The sequence below is a fragment of the Marmota flaviventris genome, chromosome 7 (assembly GCF_047511675.1).
Source record: "Marmota flaviventris isolate mMarFla1 chromosome 7, mMarFla1.hap1, whole genome shotgun sequence".
Taxonomy (NCBI): Eukaryota; Metazoa; Chordata; class Mammalia; order Rodentia; family Sciuridae; genus Marmota; species Marmota flaviventris.
In genome coordinates this window covers 119,021,367-119,047,148 of record NC_092504.1, presented here as the reverse complement: position 1 = coordinate 119,047,148, position 25,782 = coordinate 119,021,367, and the positions used below count along the sequence as shown (strand labels likewise).

At 39.6% G+C, this 25,782-nt stretch overlaps 1 protein-coding gene across 4 annotated transcripts in view; it reads right to left on the bottom strand.

Moving 5' to 3' along the window:
• Positions 1–1,387: 1,387 nt before the first annotated feature.
• The window catches only part of Sh3d19 (SH3 domain containing 19), a 177,497-nt gene continuing 153,102 nt past the window's right edge, over positions 1,388–25,782 (bottom strand). For 3 of the 4 annotated variants that reach the window (XM_071614618.1, XM_071614617.1, XM_071614620.1), the window contains exons 12-20: positions 23,236–23,304; positions 18,963–19,035; positions 17,474–17,604; positions 14,993–15,051; positions 12,763–12,965; positions 12,246–12,298; positions 10,130–10,316; positions 9,652–9,749; positions 1,388–5,918 (exon numbers count right to left, since the gene is read on the bottom strand). In XM_071614618.1, the coding sequence (XP_071470719.1) occupies positions 5,802–5,918; positions 9,652–9,749; positions 10,130–10,316; positions 12,246–12,298; positions 12,763–12,965; positions 14,993–15,051; positions 17,474–17,604; positions 18,963–19,035; positions 23,236–23,304 (990 nt within the window). In that variant the 3' untranslated portion in view covers positions 1,388–5,801. The remainder of the gene's footprint in view (positions 5,919–9,651; positions 9,750–10,129; positions 10,317–12,245; positions 12,299–12,762; positions 12,966–14,992; positions 15,052–17,473; positions 17,605–18,962; positions 19,036–23,235; positions 23,305–25,782) is intronic. The other variant, XM_071614619.1, reaches the window with a different exon arrangement.

Below are 25,782 nucleotides of genomic sequence, written 5' to 3'. Positions count from 1 at the left end.
GTGGGCACATGCCTATAATCCCAGGGACTTGGGAGGCTGAGGCAGGAGGATCACAAGTTCAAGGCCTGCCCAGGCAATTTAGTGAGGCCCTGTCTCAAAAAAAATTTTCAAAAAGGGCTAGGACTATAGCTCAGTTGTAGAACACTTACCTTGCACATGTGAGGCACTGGATTCAATTCTTAGCACCACATAAAAATAAATAAATAAAATGAAGGTATTGTGTCCATCGATGACTATATCATATATATATCAATAAAACCTTCATTTTATTTATTTATTTTTATGTGGTGCTGAGGATCAAACTCAGGGCCTCACATGTGCTAGCTGAGTGCTCTACTGCTGAGCCACAACCCCAGCCCCATTAAAAAAAATTTTTTTTTTTAAAGTTTAAAAAAGGTCTAGAGATATAGCTCAGTAGTTTAGTAAACCTGGGTTTAATCCCCAGTACCAAAAACAACAACAAAAAAAATCAAAACAGAAAACCAACTGTTTGTTAAGGATTTGGAGCAACTACAATTCTCCAAACATTGCTAATGGAATGTAAAATGACACAACCACCTTGGAAAAAATAGGCAGTTTCTTATAAAATTAAAATATATCTGTTCTGTGACCTAATTATTGTTGTTATTATATTTTGCAGTTCTAGGGATGGAACTCAGGGCCTCATGCGTGCCAGGCAAGTGTTCTACCAGAGCTACATCCCTGCCCCATAATCATTATACTTAAAAGATGGAATTTCACAGGCTGGGGATGTGGCTCAGTGGTAGGGTGCTTGCCTGGCAGGCATACGTGTCACCCTGGCTTCAATCCCCAGTGCTCATGGTGGGGGGAAGATGGGATTCTCACTATATTGCCCTCGGTGGCCCCAAACTATGAGCTCAAGTGATCCCATGCTTTAGTTTCCAGAGTACCTGGGACTACAGGTACCCGCCACCGGGCCTGGCCATGACCTAATATTTTTTTCCTAGGTATTTATCCAACAGAAATGAAAAGCTGTGCCCACACACAAAAAAAATGTTTATATCAGCTGGGTGGTGGCACACATCTGTAATCCCAGCAGCTTAGGAGGCTGAGGGAGGAGGATTGTGAGTTCAAAGCCAGTTTCAGCAAGTTAGCAAGGGCCTAAGCAACTCAGGGAGACTCTGTATCTAATAAAATACAAAACAGGGGGCTGGGGATATTGCTCAGTTGGTAGAGTGCTTGCCTCAAATGCACAAGGCCCTGGGTTCAATCCCCAGCACCAAAACAAACCAACCAACCAAACAAAAAAACGGGCTGGGGATGTGGCTCAGTGGTTATGTGCCCCTGGGTTCAATTCCTGGTACACACACACACACACAATGTTCACACCAACTTTATTCATAACAGCTAAAAATAATAGGAAAATGACAAACAAAATGTGGTATTCATACATTGAAATGAAAAGAAATGAATTGATGCAACATAAATTTCAAAAGAAGCCAGAGGAATAGACTCTGTAAGATCACATTTTTATGAAATTGGAGAACAGGCAAAACCAATCTGTGGTGATGGAAATCAGACAGTGATGGCCTCTGCAGGGGGCAGGGAGGGAGATGGGGATGGACTGGAAAAGGGTGTGAGGGACTTTCTAAGGCAATGGCAAAGTTCTACGTGTTGGTTGGTGGTGACCGTCGGTATTTAATTCTCAAAACTTACAGAATTACTTATTGTGTTAAAAAAAAAAAGGATCATTTTATGTTAAAAAAAAAAAAAAAAAAAAAGGATCTAGCTAGGTAGGTGTGAACTTGCTGCATTTCGGGGTCTGTCTGTCTCACTTTGGGGTACGCCGTCCGCACACCACACTAGTCCCTTCTCACCTACTCAGTCCGGAACCAAACCTAAATAGACTTTACTCCCCCCTGTCATGGGCTTCTTGGCTTCCGTGGTGTTCAGGATCTGGACTGCACGTGTCACTCAGCACAGTGGCCAGGGCTTCTCCTCTAGGAGTTGTGTGACCAGTGGTGATGATGATGTCCAACCTTCCAGTGGTCATAGTGTCAGTACATCGATGGCCTGATGGTAGTGAACTTCACTGCCAAATCCAAAGAGGAAAACTCTCGCCTTCTTTATTGGATGGCAGGTTTTTGGGGACCACTGGGTGCAGGGTTCTGCTCTGCAGCTATATTTGAGAATACAATGCTGATTTTCATCTTCCCTGAGGTACTCGGCTTCCTGTCTGGTCTCATCACCACCCTAATTTTCCTCAAAAACTAGTCTGTTTCTGTGTCCATCAACTGGACTATGATAGAGAGGCACTCCACCTCCTTCCAGCAGCAACCTGCACAGGGCCCACTATCCCACTGGGTAGGGGGCTTCGCATTGCACAGGGTTGTAGTACTCTATGTGTTGATTCCAATCCACCCCTGACCCCTTTACTGCAGTGCTGAGTCTCACCACAGCCCAGCGAAGTCCTGTGACCGGCACAGATGCAGGCCTTTGCTCCCTCACATTCACCTGCCCTTAGGATGCTGTCTATACATAGCAACTAGGTAACATTTTTGTCACTTTTTTTTTGCTGGGTGTGGGGGGGCAGATTGAAACCAGGAGGGCTTAACCTCTGAGCCACATTCCCAGCCCTTTTTATTTTTGAAATAGTCTTGCTGAGTTGCTTAGGGCCTTGCTAAGTTGCTGAGGCTGACCTCAAACTTGTGATCCTCCTGCCTCAGCCTCCTGAGTCATGGGAATTATAGGCGTGTGCCACTGCACATGGCCTCTTGTCCTTTCTTTAACCTCCTATCAATTTTATATTCTGTCATCCATTCATGTATCTAAGCAACATTTATTAAGCATCTATGAGATGCAAAACATTTCTTTGAAGCATTTATAACAGTAACCTTAGGCAAAATCATTCAGCCTCTGCAGGCTAAGCTCAGCTCTCCAAAGACCCCTTGGTAGTTTAACAGGAAGAATTTGCAATTAAGGGAGTGGCCCCTAGATGGTGGTATTGTTCTGAGTGAGGCTCTGGATTTTTTTCCTTTCTTATTTACAGTGAAGTAAAAAGACAGGCTAGAAAATGATTTCTCATTAGTTCTATAAAACTTCACTGCTTAAGAATTCACTCAGTGGCATTCAAAATGGCATTGTATCATGAGTCGTGTGGCCTGTGTGTATTTGACATTAATTAAAAGGAATAAACCATTAATGATCATATCAAAGTGAACATATTTCCTTATTATTAGCCCATATACCCATCAGTATTTTCTCTGGGTATATTTATCTAACCTTAAGAAAATGAATAAAATTTAAATGGCGATTGTTAAGAGCATTGATTTATAACCCTATAGAAAAAATCTTTTCAAATACTAGTTGTAATAATCAAGTTTTATAAATAAACTGACTTCTTTCATTCTGAATGTTACAGATTAATTTCCAGGCCTGGGTTTCCAGCCATGAAAACAAGGGTGCCTTTTAAAGAAATATGCTGTCTTTTAGTGTTCAAAGGCTAATACATAATGTGGCTTCTTCAGTTTTAACCTAACAATGAGAAAGGATTCAGAGATTCAGGATTTGAGCAGGCTTAGATGAACAATATCAAGTTTCCACTTAACATTCTTGAAAGGAAACAAAATGTATTCCTATTTCTTTCCTATAAAACTAACTGGGCATAAATATGTTTCTACTTAAACATGGTTGAGTCTCACCTTGAATTCAATCAATATTCAGAATAATAAATTATCTATGAAAACCCACTGGTAACATTTTTGCTTTCTATCTGCTCAGTGGGAAATAAATGGCAAGCAAAAACCAGAACATAATAGAGGCAAATCATACATAACTGGATTTTGTTTCAATATAGATTTTTGCCAGTGAATTAGAGAGAAAAGATAGTGTGTAGATCTAAGATAGTATTGCTATAGGTGAAATTCACCCACCCACCCATCCATCTATCCAACCAACCAAGCAACCAACCTATATGGTCCAAGGGATTTGAGATATGAAGATAAGAAGATGCCATTTCCAATCTCAAAAATTCAGTCTAGTCTAAGAAAGGGACTTGGAAAAGTTCAGTTCGGTTTATTATAGTGTCAAGTAGATTTACAACTATTGCACTTATCATTCTGCTTACAGAAGGCCAACATTAAGGGGGATATTTTTCTCCAAAAGAGATAAGTTTTCAGAATCTTCAATATGTTAAAATTACACAGGCAAAGATAGAAACCTCATGTCCCGTTCCCTAGCCCTGCCCCCTTCCTGCTGTTGTACAGCTTGCTGCCAATGAGAATTTTAGTTTGGATAATGGTTTAAAAGTCATCCCTTTCTCATTAAATGACCTTTGAGTGAAATTGGACAAGAATTCTCTTTATACTCTCTTCCTCACCCCAAACATAGAAAACACAGCTCCCATACTCCAAAATCAAATGTAACCAATAAACCTTGGAGGTGAACTTCACTCAAAGACAAAGTAAATATTACTTCCTTCCAGACTCCACGTGGCATTCAGGTCAAGTGCAATCACTGGCTGCCCAGCTTTTGGGCAATGGGAGAAAACGACAGAGGCTCAAAAGTGGTCCAGCATATAAAATTCTTCTCAAAAACAGAAGAAAGTCATGAACATTGTTGGGAAAGTGTTTTACATTTTCAAGAAATTCTATTCTACTGATGTGTTTGGAAGATTGTCTTCAACCTATTTGGCTTTAGCCCATCAGCTGTAACTGATTCAGTCATGTGAAGAACCACTTTTATCTTAAGCTTTGCAATGTATAACAATGGATGAAAGGAAAGTGGTTTTTTTTATTTACTCTAATAATTGTGCTGAGAAGAGCTGGCGGGGGCGTGGCTGGTGGAAAGTACCAGCCTTCAGTTCTCTTAAATTATTTTTCATTCTGATTATATTGCGAATAAATGAGTGGTGGGGGTTGGCACTGTTTTTCATCTTAACAGTTGCTCTGCATTCAAAGATGCTCTGTGTGATTCATAATGTCCTACCATAACAAGACACAGCTTTTATATATTACTGGGGTAATGCAAAGAAAATGAATTTTCCTTTGGGTACCAGTAATTGTCAAAGGAATGACTGCAGATTCAGAGAATGTGCTTTATAATAACCCTGTTAACATAAAGCATAGACTGAGCAAAGAAAAACCATGGCATGTGTGTGGAAGAGTCAGCTGCATTAGCAAGGCATCTTGGGGATGGTTTGGGCTTTTTTGAGTAAGATACATCCAATTTTGACCCCCTTCAGCTCCTTGGACCAAGAGGAAACTGTTACATAGGAGCATTTGCTGAGTGTGAGCTGACTTTGCCATGTGCTTAGAAATGCTCCAACTAGTTAATAAACTCTCTCTCTCTGCCCTGGTACTAAGGCTAATGTGCTCAGGCTGTTAGAAATAATTTGAATATCAAAAATGAAATTGAGATTACCAACCATGTCCTGATAGTTACAGCATATAGAATGTCAAACGTCCTCTTTTTAAACTAAAGTAAAAATGAAGAAGCATGGTTAATTCATTTGTGCTGATTAAAACACACCGCCAAGTGCAACTTGGGTTTGCAGCCACTCCATGCGGCTGAGTCACCAGACACTCTCCCTGGGGGAGGGGGGGACATGTGTATCTGCCTTGCTAATCCCTCCAGGTGTCTTCCTAGCCCATGTGCACACTCCCACTGTGAAGGAAAGCTAGCTACAAAACCTAGAAGTTTTCTGCTTTCAGAAAATTCTAGTGTATCGTGTACACCTCAGGTATTTCTCTTTCTGCTTAAAAAAATAGTGCAAAAACATCTGATAGTCAAAATGATAGTTCAAGCAAGTTTTCGTGCCAGGGAACAGTGGAGCTTCACCTTTAGCTGACTTGTAGAATGTGAACGTAGTTTTTGGGAAATATTCCAGATTTTCCCATTAGTTCTCCACTCATCCAGTCGTCATCTACAGATTCCAGCTCTGTTATTATATCCCCAGCCTGTAATAAGACAGGAATTGGAAATAAGTATTGGTTTCTATTGGATCTAAGCATGGTAAGTAGCCTACCTGGAATGGCATGAATAGTCTCCCCTCTTTTTTAGAACTCAAATATCTTGATTTGCAGGGAGAATTCAATGACATGCCACAGAAATGATCTACACCTACTGATGATACCATTTGCTTCCATATTTGTCTTCCTCAAACCCTATTCCCTCGCCATTATCAATTTTGCTGCACTTTGATTTTCATGCTAATAAATTGGTGGTGGTTGGGGGCAGTACCAGGGATAGAACTTAGGGGAACTCAACCACTGAGCCAGACCCTTATTTTATATTTATTTAGAGACAGGATCTCACCGAGTTGCTTAGCACCTCACTTTTGCTAAGGCTGGCTTTGAACTCATGACCCTCCTGCCTCAGCCTCCTAAGCAGCTGGGAATATAGGTGTGTGCCATGACGCATAGCTCTGCTTATAATTTTATGATTCCTAAAGTTACCACCACCAATTGAGAATCCTTCTTGAATAAATGACAATATCAGCCATACATACACATATACATATATTTTCATCTAACATTTACTGAGCACCTAGTATGTGCCACTCATTGTTCTGGGCACTATGGAAATAGTAAATAGGCATCATTCTCAAGTGGGAAGACATAAGCAGAGCAAAGCAGACAATATGGAGTTGCTGCCTCATTGGGGTAATCAGAGAGGGTCCCATGGAAGAACAACACTATACAAAGCCTTGGAATGAGAGTGAGCCATGTGCTTACTGGCTGCCTGGTCCTAGTCTATGCACTTTACACAGGAACTAACTCAATTTAAACAATACCATAGTCCCAGAGATGGCCATCATTATTATTGTCCTCATTTTAGAGGTACATTTTTATATATTTATTTTAAAGAAAATGAAACTAGTCGCTGGGCGTGGTGGTGCACGCCTGAAAGCCCAATGGCTGTAGAGACTGAGGTAGGAGGATTGCAAGTTCAAAGCAAGCATGAGGGGTGCCTGGGGCTGTGGCTCAGCGGTAGAGCGCTCGCCTAGCATGTGCAAGGCCTTGGGTTCAATCCTCAGCACCACATAAAAATAAATAAATAAAATAAAGGTATGTGTCCAACTACAACTAAGAAATAAATATTAAAAAATAAAGGTATTGTGTCAAACTACAACTAAAAAAATATATTTTTAAAAAAAGTTAAGCATCTGCAGTTTAGCAAGGTCCTAAAACAACTCAGCAAGACTCTGTCTCTAAATAAACTATAAAAAAGGATAAAAAAGGGCTGGGGATGTGGATCAGTAGTTAAGTGCCACTGGTTCAATTTCTGGTAACTCCCTCACCCCCCAAAAAAGTAAATTCTGGCTATTCAGTTCTGTTACAAATAAGTTCCTTCTGGTTCCTAAATTATAGTATAATGTTTGACTGAAGCTATTTTTCTTAGCTCTGTTTCATACCTACACACCATGTCAATTTACTGAGAGGATTATTTTTTAAAAGAAATTTTTTTTTAAAATAGACAAATATTAAAAAAAAAAAAAAAATATTTGTTTATTTGTATGTGGTGCTGAGGATTGAACCCAGGGTCTCATATACGCCAGGCAAGTGCTCTGCCGCTGAGCCACAACCCCAACCCCTTAAAAGAAGTTCTATCTACTAACATTCTCTGGATATTTAATAAAATATTAATGACCAACACCACTGAAAGCAGTAAAGAATCCCTCTAAAAAAATCTAGCACTGTTCTGACTTTGAGTCATTTATTTGTGAAATGAAGACAACCTGTTCATTGAAAGTACTATAAATTCTGTTATTTCAATCGACATAACTTAAAGGAAGTAATACTCAAAAAATTGGAATTCAGATTCTTCACTTGCAGTAATATTTTATGAAAAAATAAGGAATAAATTCTGAGCCACTGATTCACAAGACTGAAGAGGACTTGGGCAATGTTTCTAAACTTTTGGATTTTAAGGATCAAGATATTTAAAAAAAAATACTAATATAGAGTTAACAACTGAATTTTGCATAGTTAGGATACAGGAAATTATCTATCACTTACTAAAACGGTTTATAATAGAAATGGCATTTCAATATGAAAACGTCAGAAGAGCATTCTCAAAGGATAAGTCTATCCTGAAGTAGGAAAGGTAGCAACCTTATTCTAACACACCTCTGCCCACCTCCCTTACTCCCCCAACGTCTAATACCTAATAGTGCCTTATTTTCCTCATTCTGTTACAGACAAGTAAAAACCTTATTTGGGCACCCAAGGTCTCAAGTCTCATCTCCTCTCATCAGTCCTTCAGGCTGAATACCCTCCACATGGAGACTTGACCTTTGTCTCCCACAGGCTATGCTGACAGTAATGACTACTGAAATCTCCCTCCCCCTCCTCTAGCACACAGTCCCCAGGGCACTGTCCTGGGTGTTTTTCCCTGACCATGGCCCAAGGGAAATAGAATCATGGAAATAATCCATTTTCACTTTAAGAAAAATTAAGAGGTAACTTCTTTTTTTCTTTTATATTTTAGTTATAAGTGGACACAATATCTTTCTTTATTTTACTTTCATGTGCTGCTGAGGATGGAACCCAGTGCTAGGCAAGCGGTCTACCTCTGAGCCACAATCTCTGCCCAAGAGGTACTTCTTTTTTTTTTTTTTTTTAAACAGGAAAGAAAATTTTATTGAAGAATATTACAATAGGAAAAATAAAATTGAACTCAACTTCCCTTAAACAAAAAGCAGGAGAGGTTTTAAGCTCTGGGTGAACTTGTGAAAATGTACTGAGAGACACTGATAGGTGTATAATAGGTACTTCTTTGGTAAAGTAAGATTAGGGATATTTTAGGCTTTAAAAAAAAGAAAGAAAAAGAAAACTAGCTGGGCATGTTGGCGCACACCTGTAATCCCAGCAACTTGGGAGGCTGAGGCAGGAGACTCTCGAGTTCAAAGCCAGCCTCAGCAACAGCGAGGCACTAAGCGACTCAGTGAGACCCTGTCTCTAAATAAAATAAAAAATAGGGCTGGGGATGCAGCTCAGTGGTCAAGTGCCCCTGAGTTCTATCCCTAGAACCAAAACAAACAAACAAACAAACAAACATCTTTGAAAGTAGGTTAGCATTTTGGAACTAAAACCGCAAAGCTCTGTTGAATGTCTCTGTGGACAAGACACAGTGTCTTCTGAGCTACAATGCCACAATGGCAAACTGTAGCAGCTATCACCTGTTTCTTCACTGATTTCTTTTTTTTTTAATATTTATTTTTTAGTTATAAGTGGACACACAATATCTTTATGTGGTGCTGAGGATGAGCCCAGTGTCTCACGCATACTAGGCGAGCGCTGTACCTCTGAGCCACAACCCCAGCCCCTCTTCACTGATTTCAAAGGTGTGTTGGTAGCAGGCCGTGAGGGCCACGTAGAGGATTGCCCTTTATTAGAGCAGCTAATGGAAACTACCAGATTACTAAGAACCGAGGTTATAACAACAAGAACAAGGAATTACTTTGAGGGCTGTGAGATTATTAAGTCAAGTTTTCTTGAAGAACCTTCATGTCTGGTTGATAATGTAAATTATTAGTTCTATTTGCCCAGTGCACTTTCTCTACTCCTTCCCTTAGAATGAAAGTGTGAGATTCCTTCAGTCTTAGGTAACGATTACTATCCCACCCAATGGAAGACACTTCAAAAGAAACAGTGCTTACTCCAGGTATACAAAGATACACATTCTGACCTTGAAGGAGAGCTCGTCTTCATTCTCCCCCTGGAAATCATACAAGGCTTTGGCCTTTCTCCCCTTCAGTGATATGGCAGACATACTTTTTGCCTCAGCTGTAAAAATATGAAAAATTCCAATGTATGGAAACACAATGGACTAAAACACTAATCGAGCATTTCAAGAACCCCCCTGTCCTTCTCAGAATAGAACATCTTCAATTTATTTTGAATTAACTTGCAAAAAGATGAAGGACGTTCTCTTAGTAGAAAACAATTATGTAAAATATATTTAACAGACATAATCAGCCATTATTTAGTGAAGGCAGTTTTATATTTTTTATAACTCTAACAAAGTAGACTATGAATGAAGTTTGCATAACTTTATGGATGAACTCTTTCAAATAACTTAAACTAACATGGCTGGGGAAAAGGAATATATATGAGGCCTCTGGTTCCCCTTGAAGAGTAAGGGCTATGTCTTGTAGCTGTCATACCTGGACAGGGCTGCACAAAAACTGCTGGGAAGATCCCCTCTCTGTCGTTCAGTCTGCCCCGATACCAGTCGGAGTCCAGACGCTCGAGGATCAGGATCCGGTCCCCCCTCTTGAAGGATAAGTCCTCACTGGTTTCTGCTGTAAAACTGTGGAGAGCTCTGCACCATTCTCCAGAAAGGCTGTTGTCCTGTTATGAAGCAAAAGGCTGGTAAGAAATGTGAGTTTATATTTCAAATTGAGTTCTACAAAGCTTAAAAAATGGTGAGGCTGGGCCCTGGCATTCCAGCTACTCAGGGGGTTGAGGCTGGAGGATTTCAAGTTCAAGGCCAGCGTCAGCAATTTAGCAAGAACCTGTCTCAAAATAAAAAAGGGCTTGGGGTGTAGCTCAGAGATAAAGCACCCCTAGGGTCGATCCTTGGTACAAAAAAAGAGAAAAAAAGTGGCGGGGGTGGGGGGGGGGAATAATAAAAACTAAGGGTCTTTAAGATTTCAAAGCCTGAAGTCTTCTTAAATTACCCAATATTTTATGTTCCTATTAAGTTTCAGAAATAAAAGTTTCTGATAATTTTTTAAGTATGTTGACACCAATTCGTCTTCATACATGTACTGTGTTTTTTTTGGAGAATCTTAATATTTATTTTTTAGTTACTGGCGGACACAACATCTTCGTTTGTATGTGGTGCTGAGGATCGAACCCGGGCCGCATGCATGCCAGGCGAGCTCGCTACCGCTTGAGCCACATCCCCAGCCCAACTTTTTTCTTAAATATAATTTTAAGGGTTGGGATTGTGGCTCAGTGAGGCACTGGGTTCGATCCTCAGTGCCACATAAAAATAAATAAATAAAATAAAGGTGTTGTGTTCATTTACAACTAAACACAAAAACAAAAGCACACTGGCATGAAATTCATATAACACAAGTAATCATCTTAAAAAATATATAATTTTAAGCTAGGCGCAATGGCACTTGCCTGTAATCCTAGCAGCCTGGGAGGCTGAGATGGGATGACCTTGAGTTCAAATCCAGCCTCAGCAAGGACGAGGTGCTTAACAACTCAGTGAGACCCTGTCTCTAAATAAAATACAAAATAGAGCTGGGGATATGGCTCAGTGGTTGAGTGTCCCGGAGTTCAAAATTCCTGGTACCCTCTCCAAAATTAAAAATATATATATAATTTTAAATAAAATACTATTTTATTGCTGCTTTATTATATTTTCTTGATTACTAGTAAGGTATCAGCCACTTACAACTTTTTTATGAATTCTCCAATTGTGTCTTTTTCCTCCTCTTCCTTTTTTTTGTTTTTTGGTACTAGAGATTGAATCCAGGGCCACTTACCTACTGAGCCACATCACCAACCTTTTTTTTTATTTTTAATTTTGAGACAGGGCCTTACTAAATTACTGAGGCTGCCTTAGAATCTGGGATCCTCCTACCTCAGCTCCTGAGCCACTGGGATGATTACAGGTGTGTCTGCCATTTCTGTTTTCTTCAAGAGACAACGTGTGCTTCATTGCCCAGGCTGGAGTGTCTGGCTGCAACTCCAGTGCTTGAAGCATGTGCAAGCTGGTAGGTCCTATGAGGCCACCGTATCAGTGCTCAGCTTAGTATGGACACCCAATGGGCATAACACACTACGGCCTTCAACTTAGGGCTCAAACAATCCTCCTGCCTCCACCACTGGGTTCCTGGGACGACAGGGAATACCACCAGTGGATGGCTTCTTTCCTCATTTTCTGTCAGGATCTATATGTCTTTGAATAAGCTCTATGTATAATATTACATTGAATTAATTGTCTTACTATTTAATTTATTACAAACATTTGCTATATGAATTGAAAAATTATTTCATACTGTTTTCTCTTGGTAATTGTAAATTTTTTTTTTTTTAAAGAGAGAGAGAGAGAGAATTTTTAATATTTATTTTTTAGTTTTTTCAGCGGACACAACATCTTTGTTTGTATGTGGTGCTGAGGATCGAACCCGGGCCGCATGCATGCCAGGTGAGCGCGCTACCGCTTGAGCCACATCCCCAGCCCCTGGTAATTGTAATTTTAATATTCCTCCCAGGGTTTAAAGCTGGCTGTCCCAACAGTCACCCACTCCAACAGCCTACCTGAGAATGTGAGCCAGAATCTTCTTTTTTGGTCTTTGGTGGTATCTTTGTTCCTACATTAAAAACAAAAGGTCAAAATGTCAGATGAGAAGACCACTGGTATTAGAGAAAAACGTTTAGGTGGGGGTGGGAGGCGAAAGTCTGGAATTCCAGACCAGTGTCTTCAGTTATTAACTATGTCCCTTGATCTCTAATCCCCTCTCTGGGATTGTTTTATTACTCTAAAGTGAAGAAGGATACACATTAATTAAACTGTATAGGTCATGTGTTTAAGAAATCCTGGCCACTTTGTAAATGACACTATTGTTAATTAACCTAAAACAACAAAATTAGCTCAGAGATGATCACAGTAATAGCTATCCATATAAATCATCACTTAAAATATTTCCCCTTCTACCTTAAAAATATGTCCATGTGGATTATACAACTTAAGTATTATTAAGTATTATCATATTATTAGCTTATTTAAATTAGAATATGACATAATTTTTTAAAAACCCGTATTTTCTATACTCACTTAAAACATTTGCACCAGAGGTGGAATAATCCTCAACAAGTTCCACGAAGTTAAGGGGGAAGATCCCAGTTCTGTCTTGAAGCTCTCCTCTTGCCCATTCCTCATTCATGTACTCTTTAAGAATAATCATTTCTCCCTCTGAGAAACTTAACTCATCCTTCTGGTCTCCAATATATTCAAACCGAGCAACACATCTTGTATTTCTGAACAAAGAACACATCTGTGGGTTAAACTGGAGAATACTGATTTTTTTTTTGAGGAGGGGCGCTGGGTATTGAATCCAGAGGTGCTTTGCCATTGAGTACATACCCTACCCTTTTTGTTTTTTATTTTAAGACAGGGTCTCACTAAGTTGCTAGGGCCTTGCTTAGTTGCTGAGGCTGGGAATGGAACTCAGGAGCATCCCAAACCCCTGGGACTGCAGTTAATATAAACATATAAAAGATTTTAACTAGGTTTATTTTCAATTCTAGAACTGGGGCAACACTTCACTCCATAAAACAGTACTAACTTCTAAAATGCTTCAAAACCTTCACTCAGTCTTTCAATAGACATTTATTCTGTGTTTAATATGGAACAAGGTATATTTTGGATAATTTTAACATTTTCCATGAAAAAGAGTAAGTGACACATCTAAAGGACAGCGCTTACTGTTTGGATGTGAGCTGATTCACTCAGAAAGCTCAAGGTCACAGAATACACGCAGAGGAACAGAGAAGCAGCTGAATGGTTGGTTCATGCTGCCATGCCTGTCTTTTGATCATTTTTACTTCATTACATAATCATTCTAGACTCCATGTGTTTGTGGGCCACACCAATCCATGATCCCGCCCGCAGCCTTTCAATCACAAGTGCATTTGGTTTAGGGGCCCTATCCCAAGAATCTCAGGGCAAAGACACCAAACTGCCTGAGCAAGAATCAGGGCAGCACGCAGTAGCTTCAGATGGGCCCATCAGTCGATGAGTTGAATGTATAGATGAATGGCCTCACAAATTGGAAAGGTTGGAAGAAAACAGAAATTTGGTACTTCAAAATATGTAATCTACCAACTCTGTTCCTTTATGAAATGATTTTTATATCTCCTTTAAAAAAAGGCTTTGTTTATGAGACTTGGAACAATCCTTAAGTGGTGTACAATTTTGACCAAAAAGAACATAAAAGCAGAGCCAACTTGTGTCTCTAGAAGGTCTGATTTAATATCAAACCTTTGATTTGAAACTTCAGGAAGGAAGTTTCTATAGCAAGGTGTTTGAAGAGAACAGGTTGATCCTGGATCCACTCAAGTTCTGGTTGAAGTCAGGTCAGTGGATCCACGGCTGTTCAAGCCTACTTTAAATTAAACTGTTGATATGGTCCGTGCTGTTCAAAAACAGGAGAAAAGTGGAACCTGAAACTGAATTCACTGCTGTGGCAACGGAAGTTTTCTTATTTGTGATAACCTTTGCATTTATTTTCTCAAGTCCCCTGGGAGCATCTCCTTATGTCTGACCTATTCATCGACAGGTTTACAGTCACCTGCAGGTAGTGAATTCTATTAATTTGCTCATTTTACTAGAATATAAAGTTGCATTTTGGCAGGGTTTTAAATCACCAAGGAGTTACAATGATGCATAAAAGGGTTTATAAATTCAAGCAAAGGTCTTTAGACATACAGAAAGATCCCTTCAACTTAACTCTTCCTTTATTTTCTTCTAGTTCTTTTTGAAAGCAAAATAATACAACATGTCTAGCAGGGATTTTTTGTTGTTGTTGTTGTTGTTTTGTGGTCCTAGCCACAAAACCCAGGGCCTGGTTTGTACATTACCAGGCAAGTGCTCTACCAATGAGGCTACACCCTCAGCCCCATCTAGTGGTTTTCGTATGACCCACATTTCTGTAAGATTCAAACGTTTTTCCTGACAAAACAGTTGAATCTTACACTAGAAGGCCAACAAACCATCTCTGCCCAGGCCAAAGCCAGACCTTAGAGGCAGCAGGCTTGGCTCCCCCAGCAGCTCTCTGTAAGCACTGGATGGACAGCTACTATCAACACACAGAATTTTCAGCAAAACCTGAACCCACTTTGGCTTTTTTAAAAAAACAAAGCTTTCCTCATAATTAAAAACAAACAAAAAAAGAGAGAGAGAATCTGAATATTACACACTGGAAGTGTTTAAGCTTGGTAATTCTTCATGATATAAATTCTTACTTCCTCTATATTTCATGCAAAGGAACATACATAGAACTTACTTAACACCATGAGATGAAACAGATTCTCTTTTCCCATTTTCTCCTTCTGGAATATCAACCTAGTAAAGACAAAATCATGGTAACAATTGTATTTTTTTTTTTTCCAAACTTCAATAAGATATATATCTATATATATTTTGTTTATTTTCACTTATATTGAGGATTGAACTCAAGAGTGCTCTACCTTTGTGCTACATCCCCAGTCTTATTTATTTATTTATTTATTTAATCTTGAGACAGGTCTCTCTGAGTTGCCCAGGCTATCCTTGAACTTGCCATCTTCCTGCCTCAGCCTCCAGAGAGGCTGGGGTTATAGGCATGCGCCATCACACCAGGCTGGACTTTAGTAGGATAAATTTCAGGCCAAGAAGTTAGGAAATGCATGACTGAAATTAACTAGCTTAACTAGGTGTTAAACTTGTTATACCACAGGTGCTAAACAGTAAAAAATCCAGCATGTGGATTTTGGGAAAAATGTACAGCTCGTGAAGTAGCCCTCCTTGAGTCGGCGATCAACCCTTCTCTTACTTGCTGGGATAAGCACATTCAGATTCTACTTCTGACTGAGTTTTCTCTAAGCTTGGTTCTCCAAGATGAAAACTTCAGCTGAGAAGGATTTAAGAAAGGAACCAGCCATTAAGGCATTAATGCTGTCGCACATGGGCACTACCACACCCGTTCACATCGACAGCAGGATTCTGAATTACTCTTCAAACCCCCAAACAAAACAATTTGACCAAACTTGTGGATCCTCTTCATATCCATAACTGTGGAACATCTTTCTTTCCCCTTCAATGTGAATAGGGAAAGAAGAAAGGTATTCACCTAAGTGAGCATGTACTAACTGGCAGGCACTTTATATATAATCTACAAGGCTCAAAGGAGCTGGGCTGTAATAAAATTGTTGGCCATATATACGCAGTCTGAAACTACTTAAGGCTATGAGGTTTATATTAAATAAGTCAGTACCCTTCTTGATGAATTCTACCAAGTTCGAAGTTTTAAAACAATTTTTTAAACTTGTGGGCTTAGAAATAACATTTATACCAATAATGTGGCAGGCTTGCTGTGATTGATTTCAGTGTGGTAATTGTGCTTTTTAAAGTACTGCTCCATTGGGCAGAAGAAAAATGAGGAAGAGTGCTAAAACCAACATTATTCTTAATATTAATTTAGAGAATGTGGTTTGAATTTCTCCAAAGAATCAGGCCATATATACACTGGACAATTTTAAGAATGGCATTTTGTAATCCAAGAGACACACTCATTTCTACTTGAAAAATACACATTTCCTGTTATACTTGTTTCAGATGTAATGGAAAATTGCTCTCTTCCCCCCTGTAAGCTGTGGAAGCGAAACTATTTTTTTTTTTGCGGGGGGTGGGGGGGTGGTGAAGGATACCAGGGATTGAACTCAGGAACACTAGACCACTAAGCTACATCCCCAGTACCCCCCTTTTTGTATTTGGAGACAGGGTCTCACTGAGTTGTTTAGAGCTTCACTGTTGCTGAGGCTGGTTTTGAACTCATGATCCTCCTGCCTCTGCCTCCCGAACTGCTGAGATGACAGGCATGCGCCGCTGCACCTGGCTGAAGCTGAATTATTTAAGCTAGAGTTATTGATATTTCATAGTATTTATCAATAAGTCACATGGGGCTGAGTCATAATCTTCCTATGGATACAAATGTTCAATGGGCAATCTTTTTTTTTTTTTTTTTTTTTTTTTGTGGTGCTGGGGATTAAACCCATGGCCTTATGAAGGCGGGACAAGCACTCTACCAGCTGAGCTATATCCCCAGCCCTCAATGGGCAATCTTGTTTTATCCTCATATTGCACAGTCATCTGGTCTTAGCACATGAAGCTCCAACACACAGGTAGGCACTCCAAGTTAGGCTGTGAGGGCGTATGCAATACTGATGCTTTAATATAATTTTTTCCTAATCAAATTTGAAATTATTATGTGAAAAACCATTAATGAACCATTAGGTCCAATAACTAGATTAGTATCACCCCAATTTTTTTTTTGAAAGATGGAGATAAATAGGAAAAGAAAAGAAAGAAGCCAAAAATAAAATGTACTCCAAAGAAAATGAGAAGTGGTACCATAACCTTGCAAACATTTCTTTCAGGACAGTCTGGTACCATTTAATTCATGTTCACTAAAAGTCCCAAAGAATTAACATATCATGAAGTGTTTAACAACCCAGGAATAGGTGGTTCACCAAGTGGCCTGTGTGGCATTCACTTTTGGATTCAGATGGCATTCAGGTATTACGTTCTAAGACCTCATCATCTAAGAAAAATGATCACTCATTACTGAAATAACTCTTGACTTTTGAACTTCCCAAATGACAAATTAATCAATGGAAGGGAGAACTAGAACTCCAGAATCTAGGCTTCTGGTCGCTTTTTAGCAATCTGCAAGTCACTTGGAACCCACTGAATATGGGACCAATTAAAATGAGCACATGTCACTTACGATTACTTTGACATAGTTGGCAGGAAATACGCCAGTCTGGCTTCTGCATTTCCCTCTGTACCAATCTGTGTCTATTTTTTCAAGAAGATAAACAATTTCTCCAGATGTGAGATTCAAATCGTCATCTTGCTCTGTAACAGCAGATCACAGTTACGTATGATAAATTATCCTGATTGCATATTTCATTAAAGTCGAGAACAAAGAGGCATTTAGTTCTGCCCATGGAGGCCCTACGTTCTACTGACTCTGACAGAGCACACTAACCAAACTTATTGAAAATATATATTTTGAAAATTTTCATGATATAAGCTCCTCCTAACATCAAACTAGACATATCTACTATGCAATGATTGATGGGAAATGGTGATAAAAAAAACAAACAACCATTGTGCTGACCAGTGATTCCTACTGTGCCAATAAAAACCTCTTGCTGAATGCACACTGAACAATGGAAGGGTTTTATAGACATGGTATAATATTATCATTATTCTCAATCATGCTTAAAAATCACTTTAGCCTCAAATATTAACTAAGGGAGTCCTATAGCTCTAAGTAAATTTTCCCTCACTGAGATAAAAATCAGTCTACCAAATGGATTAAACAGATGTCATAAATAAATCAAGTATTTATTTTCTTTTTAGCCTTGAATATGAAGGGTATTTTAAAAATTACAAAAAATTAACTTTTGTGTGCATGTGTATGGTACTAGAGATTGAACACCGGGGGCTCAAGCACAGAGCTACATCCTCAGTCCCACCTCCACTTTTCTAAAATTTTGAGACGGGTTCTTGGTAAGTTGTTGAGGCTGGCCTCAAACTTGTGATCTTCCTGCCTCGGCCTTTTGAGTTGCTGGGATGACACCGTATCTGGCCAAAAATTTAATAGTTTGATCTCATAGTTCAATAGTACGTAAGACAACTCTTGGGACTAAAGAACTTAATTTATTAAATTATAATTAACTACATTACAATTGTTAATTAGTATCCACTACAAGTTTGTAACTGCCAGACACTTTGCTTTGTTTATTTACATGAGAAACTCCCTCTCAGAGAGTATCAAAGGCAAGGTATGCAACTAAGCTTTCTTTTTTTTTCTTTTTTTGGTACCAGGCACTGAACCCACGGGGGCTTACCCACTGAGCCACATCCCCAGCCCTTTTTATTTTTTATTTAGAGACAGGGCCTTACTAATTTGCTTAGTGCCTTGCTAAAATGCTGAGGCTGGCTTTGAACTCATGATCCTCCTCCTCCCTCAGCCTCCCAAGCCCCTGGGATTATAGTTGTGCACCACCACACCAAGATTACAACGAGGCTTTCTGGAATGGCTGGGTACAGTTGGCCCCCTTCCTCAGGTGATGGGTTAGATGATATCTCTAGTCAAGGATTCTACAGGCAGAAAATAAAGAAGGATGTCTTGGGAGGTTCGTTAACCCAGGGATGATGACTCACTCCTGGATCCTGTAATAACAATCTATTATTTATGTCCTTACCTGCTGCAAAATCATGAAGAACGACAGCGTGAGGAGCACTACTGTCCACAGGTTTCTGAGCAGGGCTTGGATCCTAGGGGGAGAAACAGGGCTGTGAATGAAGTATTCAGGATGGATGCTAGATTTTATTTTTGGTACTGAGGATTGAACCCAGGGGCACTTTACCACTGAGCTACATTTCCAGTCCTTTTTTATTGAATTAAAAAAGAATTTTTTTTTTGTAGTTGTAGATGGACAGAATGCCTTTATTTGTTAATTTTTATGTGGTGCCAAGGATCAAACCCAGTGCCTCACACATGCTAGGCAAGCACTTTGCCACTGAGCTATAGCCCCAGCCCTCCTTTTTAAAAAAATTTGAGGCAGAGTTTTGCTAAGTTGCCTAGGGCCTCACTAAATTTCGAGGGCTGGCCACGAACTTGCAATCCTCCTGCCTCAGCCTCCCAAATTGCTGGGATTACAGGCGTGCGCCACTGCACCCAGCTAGATGCTAGATTCATTATTCACTCTGAAGCCATTTTTTTTTTCTCATTAGAGTCCGCTTGCCACAATTACATTATGAGTACAAGATGAAAACCACACAGGTAAACTACACAAGGGAACCATTATCAAGCTGAAAAAGAATGTTACCTTGCCAAGGGGGGACAGAAATAACTCTCAATTATAATATTCCCTGCATATTTTTTCTTCTTTTTTTTTTCCAACCAAGAAAATTTAAAAAGGAAGAGTACTGCTTAAAAAAAAAAAAAAAAAGCAGTATTATTTATTCTCCCCCAAAGCAGTGGTTTGTGACCTCTTCCCCTTTGAAGGGTAGGTAGTTTTCCCCTTAAGACTAATCCTTAAGAACAGAGCCTTAGAAGTTGTGTCTTTATTAGGATGGGAAAAGAAGAAAGTTCCACAATTTATGTTCTTGCCTTTTGTAATGAAGGCAGCTAATGACTTCCCACAGAAGTATAATTCACAAAAGGTAAAATCCATTTCATTTATTACCACTTAATTGAATGTCTTCTCTAATTTGAAAGCAATTCTACCTCCCATGCCTGGCCTGGATTTTCTATTTAGTCTGAATCGTTTATTCAACAGTAATTCTAAATAAATTAGCAAAGAGAATGAATGCGATATTCCCCACCCATCTAGCCAATGGTCTCGATTGGCTGGAGGAGAGGGCAGGGTTGAAGAGGGACCTTCTTAACCACAAACCGTTGTTATTCTCACGTTCTTTAAGAAACAAGGCTTATCCACATCATCACCTTCACCATCAAACCTGACGGAGGGATGCTATTTGGAGTGCTGTAACTCAAAGCTCTTCAGTGCTGGTAATTTATTACCCATGCATATGTGATTTTTGTTTTGTACTGATTTATATCTATGGAGAAAGAATGGCTACTCAATAAATAATATCAGGGAAGATGGCTATCCATTTGGAAAAAATAAAGTCAGAGATCAACCTCACACCTAACACAAACCTAAGCCTCAAAATGGACCAGTGATCTAAAGGTAACCAAGCCTGGGAGGCTGGGGAAGGTTACTTGTGCCTCCTGATTGCGGTTCCCCTTCTCTGCCTTCAGTGTAGGGAGATCCCTGGCAATGATGCCCATCAACTTGGCCTGTCAGGTGAAGGGCAAATGGAACAGGCTGGAGAGGGTTGTCCACAAGAGGTCGAACACAGACCCGTGTCAGGGTGGGTACGTGGTAGGTAAATCTAATATATTTCAAAGGGCTTCTATAGCAGTGCTGATACAAATGGTATGATAACAATAAGAAAGCTAATATTTATTTTTCGTTTGCTGTGTGCTACTTATTGTGTGTAACACCTCTAGACATTAGCTCATTTAATTTGATAAACACCTTTGAGACATAACTCATATACAATAAACCACCCCGTGTAGCATGTGTGCGGTTTTAGTTTATTCACAGAATTGCACAACCCCTACCTCAGTCCAAGGTAACCACGAACCTACCTTTCTATCTCCATAGATTTACTTTTACCTAAAATGGAATCATCTTTACCTCATATGGAATCATATAATATGTCAGTTCTAAAATCAACTCCATGAGGTCTTGTCATATTTATTTCACACATTAAAAAACAAAATGTAGACGGTTAGATGAACACCTGTGTTGTAGGGAGCAGGTGAACTGAAGCCTCGATTCCTGTAACTGGGTGTGAGTTCAACCATGAACCTCCCAGATTTCCCAGGATCCATCGGATTCAACTATAATTGATAATGGCCAATATTCTCTTTTTACCAAATTAGGGAAAAGTAAAACATTCTTAGAGATATTTACCTCAAAACCAGATTTTCAAACAGTAAGGTTTCTTTTTTTGTTGTTGTTTTTGTTTATTTATTCACAGGTACCCACACAAAGCAGGAAGCACTGATGTATATTTATTTGTGGTGCCAGGGATCGAGCCAAGGGCTTCATAAATGCCAGGCAGACACTCCATCCCTGAGCCACATCCCCAGGTAAGTTTTGCTTTTCTAAGAAACTTAATGATAACCATGAACCCAAAAGCCTAGTGGAGGATTCATTTCATTATCGTTATTGGTAACTGCACTGATTTTACCACTGACACCATCACCTACAGTGATAATGAAATGGCCACCCGAGGCCACCTCTGCAAGCCTGGAGCACAAGATGAGAAGGTGATGTTTAAAGTGGAAACACTTTGGACATTATAAAAGAATAACACCTCATTTTTTAGCTTTCGTTTTTTAAGGATAGCTTTGGGGCATGTACCTCATGGTTAACATCAGTGTGTTCTGAAAGAGGAAGGACGCGAGGACAGTTGGATAACGCTGTACCAATACAGACAGAATAAGTAACACAACTTATGTGAACTGAACTTAGAATTTTCACAACCAGCTGCAACTGGCTGACCGTGTATTTTTCTCTGCTCCACAAAATACAAATTCTTAGTTTCTTAAGCAAATCTTCTAAGATAAACTGCCTTCTAAGAAGAATTGAATGAGATTATAAAAATGAAAATAAAACGGTAAAACAAAATACTTTACTTGGGTTGAATGACTAGTGGGAATTATTTTTTATATATTTGACATTAACTAACAGTGAAAACTGGACGCTCTTTAAAAAATATCCCTCTAGGGCTGGGGATGTGGCTCAAGTGGTAGTGTGCTTGCCTAGCATGCGTGAGACATTGGGTTTGATTCTTAGCACTACATAAATGTAAAATAAAGATATTGTATCCACCTAAAACTTAAAAAAAAAAAAATCCATCTATGAATTGTTTGACAGCATGTTTCTTGCTAAACAAATGACATTTAACAATCTTTGTATCTTCCCAGGCTCCAAATAAATATATATATTTAGTTGTCGGTGGACCTTTGTTTTATTTATTTATTTATAGGTGGTGCTGGGGATCGAACCCAGTACCTCACACATGCTAGGCAACTGCTATCACTGAGCTACAGCCCCAGCCCAGGCTCCACAAATTTGTTAGGCTTAAAATGTGACTCAAGGTTGTTGGGTTACAAAATGACGATTGCACTAAGCTTACATCTTAAAGGAAGTGTTTGTGTGTGTGTGTGTTTAATGTCACACTTAACATTTATAGGACCCCCTTTAAAATCATTACCCATTCTGCTGGAAAATGGATCTCTGGCACTTTGGCAAACATGTTTATATTATTTAAAAAACATAAACGGCTCCCACAGTTGGGAGTTCACAAGTGAGTGCTCCGGCTTTCACAAGTAAGGTCACAAGTGATCCTGCACCGTGGAAGGTGGCAAAATACCCCAGTCAGTATGTGCAGCAGAGTGATTAGGGTGGCAGAGGCCAGCCTCAAGTCATTCATTCTAAAAATGGAACAGAATGCTACTGTAATTTTCACTCTGGTTAAGATAACTTTCCTAATAAAAAACTTGGGGCTGCAATATAATTAATAGTTCTATGAGATGTGCCGCCATGTGTGATATGAAGGCTGTACAACATTAATTCCTTCCGTTGGGTCTGCTCATCTGATGGTCCTCTCATCAAGAGGAGTGATAATCTTCATCTGGGACACGTGAACTCTGCCTGTCCCGTCTCCCTTCTGGCATTCCAGGTAATTATTTTCTGCCTGCTTCAGCATCACAAGTACGTCCCCACACTGGAAGGTACAATACCACTCTCTGAAGCAATTATTATTTAATAAAACATTATTACTTTTCCACATTTTAATCTTTGGAGCCTAAAGCATTTAATAATGTGTAATAGCAGTAACAGAGGCCGGTGATTTTTCACACCCGTCAGTAAAGAAAGAGCTCCGCTTTACCTTACGAGAGAGTTCTCCAGGGTTTTGTGGGACAATGTCTTCATTGGCAATTCCATGAGGCACAGACAGCTTAAATGAAAACCAACAGGAGAATCATTCACAATCAAGGAGCCTCCTCACGAGCTGCTGATTGTTGAGGGACTCGGCGTGTGTGCCTCAACTCTCCTGATCAGGCTACCTCACACCTGCGTGGAGGGGGGCCTGCGCGTCTCCTGGACTTTCAAGTTCATGGGAGGTGAGGTGGAGCCCAGGGGACCACCAGGGCTGCATGGGGCCTAAAGTTCCCTTAATAACTAACAACTAAGAAGTTCCTTTCTACAGGAAAGGTCCACCAAGTCCCCTGGGGGTCTGACCTTGCCGCCTATCAAAGCCCATCTTTAATTCAGAGTTCTCAAAATGACTGCCTTCTTAAAGGGTGGCTGCCTGGGCCCTTGGGTCACTCAAGAACAAAGATAGGGAAGTGTGCGGGTGTGGCCCTGTAAGGCTGGGTGGAGCAGCATCACTTCCAGACATCTCCTTGGTGTCCCAGGATTCCCTGCTAGCAATTTAATGGTAGGGTAGCCATGGAAAAAAATGAGGGAAAATTTAAGGAATTATTTCCTTAGGAGACACACCATTCTCATCATACCATCATGTTACATGTATTGATTTCCTTTGAGTTCTTTAAATACTTTATTGGTATGCAGTTATACTGAGTAAGGAATCCTAACAGAATGTCCAAAGCAAGTAGAGTCTTTACAATTGGTAACACTGTGTTCATAATATGGCCTAATGGTTAGGAGCAGGGGGTCAGAGCTAGTTATCTACGTTCAAATCTTGGTTCCACCACTGGCTGGCTTCTTTCTCATCTTATTGTCCTCATTTGTACAATGAGGAATAATAATTTTATCAACTCACAAGGTTGATGGGAAGAATAAACGAGCACTTTACCTATATAAAACCTTCGAACAGTGCCTGGCTCATAATCAGTACTCAATACCCATCAGCTACTATTTTTTTTTTGTTGTTGTTGTTGTTGTTGACACTTTGGATATAACACCAGGGGTGATTTACCACTGAGCCACATCCCTTCCTCTTTTGTTTTGTTTTTTAGTTTGAGACAGGGTTTCACTAAGCTGCTGAGGCTGGCCTTGTATTTGCAATCCTCCTGCCTCAGCCTCCTGAGCTGAGTTGCGAGGATTACAGATGTGTGCCCCTGGCTCAGCTATTGTTTTTATTATCAACAACCTATCCCCCCAAATACCTTTGGGTTTTTTTCTTTTTTAATATTTATTTTTTAGTTGTAGTTGGGCACAATATTTTATTTTATTTATTTATTTTATGTGGTGCTGAGGATCGAACCCAGGGCCTTGCACACACTAGCCACACACTCTACTGCTGAGCCACAATCCCAGTCCATGGGTTTTGTTTTTGGTGGTCTCAGGGATCAAACCCAGGGCCTCACACATGCTAGGCAGGTTCCCTACATCTCTGGTACCACCTGTGAGTTTTGGCAATTAAAGTTTCATTGATTTAAATGAATATGAATATATATGAATAGTCTACCTCCTCATCTGTCTATTCCTTTTTCAAAGGAGGATTAAAAAACAAATTAGGGCTGGGATCGTGGCTAAACGGTAGAGCACTTGCCTAGCATGGGCGTGACCCGGGTTCAATTTTCAGCACCACATAAAAATAAAGGCATTGTGTTGTGTCCATATACAAAAAAAAAAAAAAAAAAAAAAAAAGATTCTCTCTCTTAAAAAAAAAAAAATTAACAAAACCCTGAATGACTTAAAGTAAAAGAAAATTCCTGACTCAATGATGGAAACATGGAACAAGACAAAATAATTAACTACTGTTCCTGTTAAGAGCTACTCTATCATTAATTGTTTAAAAAGAACAAACAGTCCTGATTTCCTCATCATGTTAATATTTTAAAGATTTTATCAGATTAACCTGACCAAAGGAGAGACCACATCAACGCTATTTTTCATCTATGAGAAATGGAAGCAGAAGTCACTTGAGAAAAACGTTAGTATCTTACCTATTGATAAAAACTGCTAACTAGTAGCTATTAAAGGTTCCAGTATAATTAGGCTTTAAAAAATGAAAAAAAAAAAAAAAAAAAAGTGGGAAATCCACCCACCTTAATAAAAACTTCACTTCAACTTCATTTTAAAATGTACTCAGGGGACTGGGCACAGTGGTGTACACCTGTAATCCCAGTGGCTCAGGAGGCCAAGGCAGGAGAATATCAAAAGCCAGCCTCAGCAAAAGCAAGGCAACTTAGTGAGGCCTTGTCTCTAAATAAAATACAAGACAGGGCTGGGGATGTGGCTCAGTGGTCAAATGCCCCTGAGTTCAGTCTCCAGTACCCCCTGACCCCCCAAATTTACTCAGTGGGCAAAGTTGCTTAAGATGTAAACTGTATCAAGATATAACTCTCTGTCAGTCACTCCTATTAGCATAACCTACAGGGTCAGGTTTTTGAGTTTCACTTGGTCAACACCTTACAACCCCCGTGTGGCCTGCTTCCTCTTCCCCTGTGTTTCTCCTACTAATGAA